Source organism: Mya arenaria, chromosome 13 (assembly GCF_026914265.1).
Source record: "Mya arenaria isolate MELC-2E11 chromosome 13, ASM2691426v1".
NCBI lineage: Eukaryota > Metazoa > Mollusca > Bivalvia > Myida > Myidae > Mya > Mya arenaria.
In genome coordinates this window covers 32431009-32443151 of record NC_069134.1, presented here as the reverse complement: position 1 = coordinate 32443151, position 12143 = coordinate 32431009, and the positions used below count along the sequence as shown (strand labels likewise).

The 12143-nt window shown below is 32.6% G+C and overlaps 2 protein-coding genes across 2 annotated transcripts in view; one reads left to right on the top strand and one right to left on the bottom strand.

Annotated features, from left to right (window-relative positions):
• LOC128212891 (helicase with zinc finger domain 2-like) overlaps positions 1–12143 on the bottom strand; it is a 376344-nt gene that overhangs the window by 280263 nt on the left and 83938 nt on the right. The window lies entirely within an intron of this gene.
• LOC128212892 (galanin-like G-protein coupled receptor npr-9) lies at positions 6859–10373 on the top strand. The gene is made up of 2 exons (XM_052918287.1): positions 6859–6922; positions 9349–10373. Exons 1-2 carry the CDS (start codon positions 6859–6861, stop codon positions 10371–10373), a joined length of 1089 nt encoding a protein of 362 aa, XP_052774247.1.

The window sequence follows — 12143 nt, the reverse complement described above, 5'->3', positions numbered from 1 at the left end:
TGAAATATTTGCCTAATATAGCACTTTTGCTTGATGTTTCATATGTTGTTTTTGGGAGTGGGCCATAACTGGTGTTGGTAAAACTCGTGGCCCAAACCTTCTGCAAGTTTGATGTTTAAATGTCTGGTTCGATATTAGTAATACATGTTTGAATAATATGGCATAAAAATTGTATACTAGGTTTTGGTGCGATATGTTACACAAAGACGATATTGCCGCAACAAAACTACCTAAAGCAAGTAGTAAGAAAGATAATTCAATTTGACAGTGCATCCACAGTAGTCACCAACACAGGTTGTTTGGCAAGCGTATTCGCTTCTCACCAAGGCATCCATGGTTCGATTCCTCTTTGTTTTTACCAACAGACCAAGACCAAAATCCTGCTATATATTGACTTAGCATATACTCTTATAATGAGTCCTCACAGTCATTTGAAATAAAGATTATTTAAACTGATGCGGTATTTGCTTGTTATACACGTTGTGCTAAATCTTAAAAAATGGTGGAGCAATTAAAGCTAATGAGCTCTTCTTAAGCATTAAGATTTTACATAATATTTACTAAATGACTTAGATTATATTTTTTCTGCAAGCAGGTTACCAAGTTATTACGTCATGTCTTTTAAATAAATTTACCGTGGTACTTCCTTAAGGCCTACAGGCGATTTCATTGGCTGTAAATTGTAATGATAGGTGTTAAGTAGTATAGGTTATAATCAGAGATTTCTTATTGCTTCATCAGCAATCTCCATTCAAATAACATGAAACCCATTATTAGTTTTTAAATTCCAAACCTCTAACCGATACTTTATATAACTTTATTATAGAACCAGTATAAAGTTGTATGAATAATTACATATAATTGATCTATTGCGGATTTTCTTTTCAGGAAATATAAAATGCCTCGATGCATTCTAAAAAGTAGTTGTGTCCAATTCTGTTCGTAGTCTCAATCCATTTTATTTATGTAGTGTTTTACAGAAATCACTAATAAAGCGTTTAATGGACTAATAAATTGTCTTTGAGAAGAAAAATACATTCAACTGCACTAACTCATCAAGTATTTGTATGATGTGAAATCGCTTGTTATTAAATTCCCTATCGCAAATGATGATGACCTTTCCATGAGCATTAATTATTCTGAGTGTAGCAAACCTTTCAAAGAAAGCTCAGACCTTATTGTTTAAAGTTCAATTCCTCTCATCATGTTAAACAGCAGGAAAACGACTACTTAAACTGTTTAAATGTCTTTAAAACGTTAAGGTGGAAATGGCCATTATATCTGGTTATTTATGTAGACAAATAGAATCGAATTGCGAACAATTAAAACTTCTTACGTTTCAATGTGTCCAAGGTGTTTCCGAAGTGCTAACTGAACTGCTTTATATCGTTGGCATTAGTAAATAGACTTACATGCATATGCAATATATACAATTGCAATAGTATTATCAGTCAGCAAATATACATACATTAAAATAGATGCAGCAATACAATGTGATTCATATCTTTGTATGGGCTATTAGAGGCTATAGAGATAAAATCATAATATAGAAGATGCTGCATCCGAGAACAAAAAATAATTTGAAATATTCAGAATACTGAGACGAGAAGCACTTACATTCTTGCTTGATTGAGGCATGGGTGTAAACAATCGATAACCATCGCGGTTAGACCGAATATGAACTGGGCCCAATTGCTCATACAACCTAAGCGTAAAAATCTTAAATAGCTTGTTTCAATACATTTAATCTTATTTGTACATAACAAAAAAATAAGTTTTTCATAATTATCATAAAGATGATTTCCTTTTAATAACGATAAATTTGTTTAGTATGCAAATATTAAACACATGATACCACAACAAAATAGTGCGCTTAGCTTGATTCTTTTATATGGGACTTAAGATGTCTTGCGACACACCTGTACACGGCCATTCTATGTTATTATAAAATTTAATATCTGTACCTATATTTTAGAAATGTGGATATCAAGTTGACGTATAGACCCTATGAGCTAGGTGTTTTTATTATTTTTAACTGTATTGTGAAGGTCGTTTACGTTATGCACATGTCAGTATGTTAAACAACTTACTTACTTTTTTACTTACATGATGTACTGGAACAAAACTACTTGAAGAAAATTCTATTTTGGAATTAGGCATCCTTTTAATAATTAACATTATGAAAACTATTCAACGGAGACTATATTATATCGATTTTAAACTCAAATGATTTTGCTTTTGAATATGCCAATATGATTAATAAAAGGTACAGCTATTAAACAATGTTTTTTTTTCTTTCGCTACATCGGACATAAAAAAATAAGAAAAGGAGCCGGCTTAATTCAATTTTGAACAAAAATACGTTTAGATAAATAAAAAAGATGTAATTTGTATCTATTGCTTGTTTTTTATATTTTGTATCTACGACAATGCAGAGTGGTAACCGTCATGTTGCAAAAATTAGGTTATGATTAAATGTTATTCATAAATATTTGAAATAAATAATTTAATACTACAGATATGGCATTATTATATTTTTTAGCGAGCAAATGCTGATAAACAAACTCAGTGACCGGGATAATATCTTGTCTTCTGGCCCAGCCGTTGCTTAAATCAATCGATTCACCTGATTAAAATCAATAACAGCCAACTGCTGATTTACCCTTATACATTGTACGACATTTAAAATACTGCGATCCCATTAGACAAAATATTAATTTGACCACTAACATTGTTTAGATTGATGATATATTGTTGTTTTATTTCTGTAATGTAAGTGGATGTCTTTAAGGTTATGTGCTCCCAACAAAAAGTGCAAGCAAACTGGAGCAATTAATGAGAAAATTCCTAAAAAAGATTCTCAAGTGTTTTCATTTTTTGATAAATGTTCAGATTACAATAAACATTAAAACGTAAACGATGATATCGTGCTCTGAAGCCAAATATGTGATTAAATGATTACTTTAAAGGCAAAGGTGATTACGCAAAGCATTCTATATAAGACAGGGCTCCCAGAGAAAACCAATACTCTCGATTTGCGATATAAGAGACCGGTTACAAAGGTGGCACTGTCCTCTCGTATTTAACGGGAGCTGTAGATTGCAAATGCGATATTTACGATACTGGGTTTAACGTGTTTATAAGTTAAAGCCTGTTTTCGACACATATTGTGGTTATTAAAGATTAAATTAAAATACATAAATGGTTTCTGATACTGTACATTTAAATATAAACTTCGGATTTTAACGGTAAGTGTTTTACATTACTTTATTTTAAAACAAAGAAGCCGGTACCCGTTTTATTCTTTTTATGTTTTCTAGCTAGTTTTAATGTCTATAAAACTACAGTATTTAAGTCAAAGTCTTCTTTTCCAAACTGTAATAAAGCAGGGAAGTCCATGTGCTAAGAAATGTAAATATCTAGTGACAATTAACGTTTTTATTAAAAAAAACCCTCCCATTTTAACATATTAAACAATCATTTATAGGAAGCCGCTTTCTTTCAAAGTTACTCCTCTCTTTTTAATCAGTATTTTAGATATTTACTAAACATTATTTAAACAATATTTGTTCCCTAATATAACACTTTTGTTTGATAATTAATATGCCATTTCGGACCATAACAGTTTATGGTAATACTCGTGGCCCAACCAATCTCCATGTTTGGTGTTTAAATGTCTGCTTCGACATCAGTTGTGTAATACTTTGTTGAATAATATGAACTATTATTTAATTTCAATACAAAAAATACTGGTTTATGCGCATTTTTAGTTATATTTCTAGGTATTTTGTTCTACTTTAAACTAGGTTTTGACCCCATGCGTATTGTCATTTTGTATACGACTTTGCTGTAAAAAATACCAAGCACAAGCAGTGAGCAAGTATATTCAGGATAGAACACCAACAGTTATCACCAATACACTATACAGGTTGTTTTGTAAGATTACTCGCTTTTCAGCAATGCATCCAGGGTTCGATTACCCGTCCCGGCGAATCTGAGATAGACCTGTGGTCACCAAGCCCAAAAGAGGGCTATAATTTCTCTGGGTATTACGTTTTCCCAAACAATTGAAGACCACACACCTGTTTAATATTGACGTACTAGCATAAAATAATATGATATATCTTTATCATCGTTTAAAATAAATGTTGTTTAAACTGATGCGATATTTCTATGAAAACACACTAGTGTGCTAAATCGTATTGATGAAGAAGAGAGGAGCGAACAAAGCTAGCAAGCCTTCTTAAGCATTAAGATTTTTAACAAAATTTTCTAACTGACTTAGATTATAAAACATTCTGCATGCAGGTTACCAAAAAATGGCGAATAACGTCTATTGAATTGTAAAAATAGTCTAATCAATTCGCCGTGCTATTTTCTTAAGGCCTATAGGCGATTTCATTGACTGGAAATTGTAAATCAGGTGTAAGGTAATATAGGTTATAATCTGAGTGAAGTTCCTTAGCAAGTTTGATGGCGTTATTATAAATCTCATTTAAAATTTCTTGACACACTTAACGGTGAAATATGAAAAGTAAAAATATAATTAAAACATCTTTCAATTTGTGTGAATTTAATATAAGATAATTGATTTAACCTCAAGTAATCGATACGATATATAACTTTATTAATTAACCCTTTCAAAGATAGATTCTAAATTTATTTTTATTTCTAAGAAAATGTCCAGTTTTAATGCCTTTAACAAAAGATATGTTTGAAAAACAAACACCATAGACTTTGTAATAAAATTGTGGGTGTTTTTCGGGAAAAAAACCCTTATCATATTCTAAACAATGATTGTTGAGTAAGCTACATTCAATTATCTATAGCTCTACGGAAATCAACAACAAACAACTCATAATTGTTATTGACAAGTTGTCTGTCGGTATGTGAACTGGCTTGTTATTTCCTGTCCTATCGCAAGCGATGATGCCCTGTCCATGAGCTTTAATTATTCTTAGTGTAGAATACCTTTCAAAGAAAACCTAGACCTTTCTGTTTACAGTTTAATTCCTTTCTATCATGCAAAGAAGCAGGAGTATGCCTACTTAAATTATTCAATGATTTGAAAACGCGCCAGTTAAAATGGAAATGACCATTAATTCTTGTTATTCATTTAGAAGAATAGAATGAAATTGTAAACAATTAAAACTTCTATGTTATCTTACGTTTCAAGGTGTTCAAGTTGTTCCCAAAGTGTTATTTGAACTGCTTTTTATAGTTGGCATAAGTAAATGGACTTACTTATATACATATTTATAATATACACCGTTTCAAAAGTTTGTTTATCATTACAGCATATAAACATAACTCAATTCTTATTGCTATAAAATGGGAGCTATAGGAGGCTTAACCATAAAATTAATGACATATAATATGCAACATCCGAGAACAATAATGAAAACAAAATAATTAATGAGAACAGAAACACTTAAAATCTTGCTTGATTAAGTTATGTGTTTGAAAAACCGAAAACCATCTTGGTCAGAGCGTAATGATATGAACTGGCGCTAAATTGTCGAACATTCTTAATTCTGATTCATTGTACAGTATGTTTGGAAAAAATCCTGCGATCCCATTAGACAAAATGTTATTTCGACCACTAACTTCGTTTGAATTGATGATGCGTCGGTGTTATATTTCTGCGTTGTGAGTTGATAGTTGTGCTATCAACAAATATTGCAAGCAAAATAAAATAATGAATGAAAACAAATGCCAAGAATAGAAACTTAATTGTTGATATATGTTTAGATTACAATAAACACTCAAATGTAAACGATGATTTAGTGCACTAAGCGAGGAATTATTATTAAGCGATCGTCCAATAAAGCCCCTTTTCATTTGCACAAATATTGAAAATTCTTATCTTTCCTCGATACTAATTACTTTTGTGCATTTATCATGTCTGTGTTTGCGTTCAGTGTTTGATTTTCTGATTAGTTAATGGAATTTGATCAATATCAATCTGTTGTTTTGTTGAACGAGGTATCCGAAGGGATGGTTCACTTAGTTTGACTCGATATAGTAGGTCGTTATTATATTTGATAAAGTTATGTGCGAACACTCCAGATCTGTAAACATACATAATACGTCAGCATTGATTTGTCTTTCAAAATGACACATTGGATATTAGTTTTATTTGCGGGAATCAAGTTTGCAAACACAATAAATCTGCAATAACAAACAATCAAGGAGAAACGTCTGTTAATAAATACCATAAAGTATCAAACCCCAGGAAATATTAGGGAAAGATAATTAGGAGCGCTCGTTCCATGATATGTTTGTTATAGAATACTTAGTCAAAAATAAACTTGCCACAATAATAACTTGTTTTATAAAAGTGAAATTGGCTTCAACGTAAACACACTTTGAACATATATTTTAAATTCCACGCAAAAACATTATACATGCAACAAGGAAACACCTTTTCGGTTAAAATACCATTGCCTACTACTACTACTACTACTACTACTACTACTACTACTACTACTACTACTACTACTACTACTACTACTACTACTACTACTACTACTACTACTACAACAACTACTACTACTACTACTACTACTACTACTACTACTACTTCTTCTTCTTCTTCTTCTTCTTCTACTTTCAACTACTACTTTTATTTCATCTTCTACTTCTGCTACTATTTCTACTACTAATTTCAGTTTATTATGTCTACAAAATATAAATATAGCGGTTATATTTGAATCCAACCCAACTATTTTGAAAGCAAAATTAATCAAACGATTAACTATATGTAATTCATCGCATGCTATGTTTACCTTTCAGATGAATCGTTTACCTGATTTTTAAACAAGAAGCGGATTACACGCATTCAACGTTGAACGCAGAATGGCGAATAACACATCACTGGACTCTTTCATGGATTCAAACGATTCCATGGATTATTACTACGGTATGTATAACAGAAGTTCTTAAATCGTTTTAAATTGTAAATGTCAACGGATAAAGTAGCAACCAAATTTTTTTCTAAGACCAAGAGTTTAATACGTTGTTTTTTTAACATACAGAATCCGTAGGCCTCTAGAACTCCCCGCTTAAACTGATAATATAAGAATATACTAACAATAAACTTACACCAACCATCCACTAAGCCAAGTCTTGGATATTATAGGAAATTGCAGTGTTTCTGAAATATTTTAAAATTGTCAATGTCCACTGATAAAGTAGCAATTACCACTTGTCAAAATGCCGTGAAAAGAGTATAAATCTAAATCAAAGGGTGTGATACGATTATGAACTTGAAAACATAAAGTTCAAAGGCATGTAGAAATGCGTACAACGACTGCATTGGAACATTGTCATTTTGCAACGAAGAGTTTATTTGTAATTCCCTAAACGCGCTCGCGAACTGCACAAGGATATTCGTTTGTACCGATGCCGTCCTTGTGTGCGTTATTTAAGACTTCGATATGATTGGTCGATTATGTAGAACCAATGTAAACTACATGTATTGATGCTTTTCGAGGGTATGAGCCATTATGTTTTGTAGTAAGTTTATTGTCGAACGTCAAAGTATATGTCAAATCGCTGATGACTGCAGTCGGTTTCCTTAAGTGTGGCAAGTTGATCGACAGGCTATAGATAAACACTTGGTTAACGGATTTGGGCGGACCTAAAGCCACGAACATTCAATGCATAAAAAGCTTGAAATACTAAGTTTATTTGCAAACAGAAGTAATATCAGCAAATTAAATCTCAAATTGATTACTGAATTCAGGTCTAAATTAAATTCTTCACGCCAATTTTTTGCCATTTATTTTTTGAAAAAAGCAAGCTTTATGAGTAATTAACTTTACCGAGATTGTGAAATGAACGTCAGTTAGAAAAAATAGAAAATAATTTAATTATAACACGGAGGGACTAAACAGACTCGTATCTTATTGTTGTGGGAAACGATTAGAGTTCGCTTTTAATTAAATTACATTAATCAACTTCAATACCTCGATATGACATTAAATTTTGTAAACTATACCGAGGGGGGATTGTGTTGGTTAAATGAGTATTTTGATTTAGATTAGCATTTATTTCAGCATATAAATATTTCACATTTTCTGGCTGAAAAGGTGAAATACAGTTCGTTTTAAATACTTATATTTTGACGACATTAGTATATGTATTTTGTTCATATCGAGGTATGACACAAACAGTGTTAATTTTTTTTGACGTATCCTATACATGTGCAATTTATCGTCATAAATCCTCAAAAGCACAGACTTTTTCTCAGGTGTACTCTTTGCTTTATTTATGTTTTAACTAAAAAACATCTTAAGAAATACTCAACAGTTTTAATAATGCAATGTTCTCGAAAGCCAACAACCAACCCTTTCGGTTAGATTATTTTTTTAATCTCATTTGAGAAGTCAACTAGCTATACATATTTGTAGATTTACTAATACAAACTACTTGTTAAATAGAAACTGTAAGCCTTTAATAATTACATAATCACTTTGTTTGCATTTTACAATTGTCAATCGTTTGCAATTTTGATTTTAAAATGAACATTAAAATTACTTTTAACATGCGGGCCACAAAACAATAATTGATAATCGGCCCGGGCCGCAAAACTGATAACCGCCGAGTCATGCAAATATTGCAGAAACCCTGTACAAATGTTTTACTATACATATATGATAACATATGTCGTTATGGTATTTATAACCAAGTAATAAACAGTTTGCGTACTTTGACTGAACCCTGACAACTTTTTACAACTTTTATATTACTGACCGTATATCACAAAGAACGTTTGACTAACCAAATTCAGTATTGTTTTGTTGCTTTTGTTTCAATTAAGGGTAAAATAACACTTTGTTTTTGAAATAACCATAACCGCGATAGAGGTTTCTTTAATAACAATGTCAGCTACATCCTTCAATTTTACTTCATGCAGCCTTTTCATCAATCGTTTTGTATCAACACATTTTTGTTTAAGTATACCGGTATAACGGATCTGATAATACTCATTCCGTACCAGCACATTTGTCATAGCAATTAGAAACCATATTTAAGAGTTATAAACATTTTTCATATCGAATTTACACGCGTCTGCTTCGTTATAATCATGAATATAATAGTAATTGCCTTGTCATCTTCTAGACATCAGACGGGTGTCCCGAAATCACCGCGAAATTGACGCAAATCATTAATCCGTTGCTATGACTGTGATATTGATAGTCGGATAAGGAACATATGATATTACAGGGATAAAAATAGCACCAACATAATTGGTTGTCATTCTCGGAAAGTTTTGTTACACATTAAGTGAATGATAAAGGTATTGTAAAGTACATATTATGTAAGCTGACAGTTGCATTTCAGATTTCATGAGCGGTGGAGAGCGAGCAAAATGGGGATTCTGGCTGAAGACGGTTCTAACTCCAATCATTGTTACCGCGGGACTCGTTGGCAACATTCTTTCACTTATCGTCATGAAATCCAAAGCTCTGCGTCATAAATCGTACTCTCAGTATTTATGTGTTCTCGCTATCTGTGACACATTGACACTTGTAATCCGACAGATACGATCCGTAGACGAATATTTTCTAGAGACATCTTATACGGCAGTGGTCTTCCGTAATTTCGATGATTTCGGCTGTAAGCTTTTCAATTTTACAGAACACGTGTCTTACCTCATGTCATCATGGATAATTGTTTTAATGGCATTGGAAAGACTAATTGCTGTCTGTATGCCATTCAAAAAGTTTATGATACGGAAACGGTCCGGTTCTACTCTGGCTTTAATTGCAATGTTCGTGTCCATTTGTCTTAGTCAAGCCTTTCGTCTTGTCATGGTGGAGCAACTGGATTCAGCTAGCTGCGGAGCAAGTGATAGCTTTATTGAACTATATTCCAACCTCCACATCTATTTTTATTACATGTGTTTGACATTTATCCTACCAGTGTCATGTGTAATAGTGTGTAACGGACTCGTCCTCTACCAAATCTTCAAAATCAGGCACGAAATAAAAACGCGCGTAGACCGGAATCACCGACAACACCGCGCTATGCGGAAGACACACCGAACAACATGCATGCTGCTGACTGTTTCGTTCACATTTCTTGGCACGATGTTACCGCTTCTTACCATTTCAATGATTATAGACATTGTTGTGAAGACAAGGGGACCCGCAGCATATCCGTTTTATGTTGCGATGACACCATACCTTGACATAGCTGTTGTAGTGTCTCTCGTTAACTACGCTGCAAACTTCTTCATATACATTTTGTCAGGAAGGAATTTCCGGTATGAGTTAAGAAAGTTTTTCCACAATCAGCGAACATCGATTCGGAGTTTAACTGCGAGAAGTTCGAAGGAAACTAAGGAAGAAGTAGTTCGTGTATAATAGAATCTTGGTGTGAACGTTATTGCCTTAAATATAATTTTCAATGTTGAATGGGAGATCGTTCAAGATAGTGTTTGTAAACTATATAGTACTTCATTACTTTAAATGAAATGTTTTGGTTGTAATTTGTGAATTTTTCTTTAAAATGTAATACTTTAGAGTAAAGTAAGATTCTCGCGAAACCTCTGAAACGGAATGCTAAACTGTTTTCAATGGATGATATTTGATAAGCACAGTCATGTTCGAAAATGATGTCGGGATGAAGCTATTTTAGAACAACAACCACTTCAATATGAACACGTTTAAAAAACAAGGATTGAATTTTCTTGATTATGTTATGTCTTTATTTGTTATGATTAACAAGAATTCAACACGGCTATTGAATTTGTTGTTGAATGCAGTATTTTAGTCATGAGTTATAACAAAAAAAAAACGTTTTGTACATGAATGGACATTCACTGAAATGCCATACATGATTATATATTAACATATTATATATATTGTTTGTTACGAATAAATGGCGAAACTTTATGTTTGGTTTATTGAAAGCACCAATGAAGTGTTGTGTTTCAGCTAAACACGTTTGGTCAATATGTCAGTCGAAACTACAGAGACAACCCTCAACACTTACCTTTTACCAATGCTACGTCGAAAGGCGGAAAATTCAGACTGATGCACCAAAGAGAAATGTATTAATATCATTGATTTATTATGCTAAACTCATTTGAGTTGAATGATAAAAAACAAACTCATATATTATGTTTACATATATAAAAAACATAAGCCTATTTAAAATAAGGTTTCAATTGACCACACATATCCAAGTTAAAAAGACGCATTGTACACTGGAATCAGATGACCGTAAATAACAGATATGCGCGTTTGGTTCAATACACGTTGAAAGCAATGTGTTTAGTTTGAGTTTAAGTTATAGTTTACATATTAGGTTTAAAATTTAGTTGTCGCATTTGATTTGAGTAATTATTCTAGCTTTGTGTTTGGTTCAAGTAAATGTTATAGCCGTCGCATTCGCATTGGTTATAGTGTCAAGCCTTGCGTTTGTTTCAGGTAAGAGTTGTAGCCGTCGCATTTGCTTTGAATATAGTTCCTAGCCTTGCCTTTGGTTCAAGTAAGAGTTGTTTGATTCAAGTTACTGGTGTAACATACGAGTTTGGTTCAAATTGTTATTCCAGTCTACGTGTTTGGTTTAAAACTCGATTGTTTCATGGGGTCTTCGTAAATGGTTTCAAGAAAAAAACAGTAGCCTACGCGTTAAGTTTAAGTCGGAATTCTAGTCTCGAATTGGTTTTTAGCATTTGGTTCAAGTAAAATTTCCGATTCGCATTGGTTGTTCACAAACATTGTGCTCGAGGAATTTATGACGGGTTCAATTATGAGAAAAAAAGACCTAAACACGTTTTTACCACATTTAAAAGACAATCGGCTCGGTAATGGTTTTAGCCAGACGAACAATAAAATACCATTAGAGCCAGATAGTACAATTTGCAGCGCAATTATATTGATATCCGGTCGGTTCGTCGGTTTACTGATCCTAGTTTTCCAAGAGCTTTAATATATGCTGTAGTGTTCACTTATTATCATAACCTTTTCTGTTCCCTGTAGTTATTTGGTTGAGTAAACTATGTTAACGAACTGAAAAAATGTACGATGTTTGCGCATTATATTTTGTGAACATGACGCTTTCATCTTGGTGGTTAAAAAAGAGGTGCCATTTCGAGCTGATTATTTATTTTTACAAACACATTGATC

Coding starts and splice junctions, on each gene's coding strand:
- LOC128212892 (XM_052918287.1), top strand. CDS start 6,859: ATGGCGAATAACACATCACTGGACTCTTTCATGGATTCAAACGATTCC. Junction 6,923..9,348: donor TTCCATGGATTATTACTACG/GTATGTATAACA, acceptor GTTGCATTTCAG/ATTTCATGAGCGGTGGAGAG.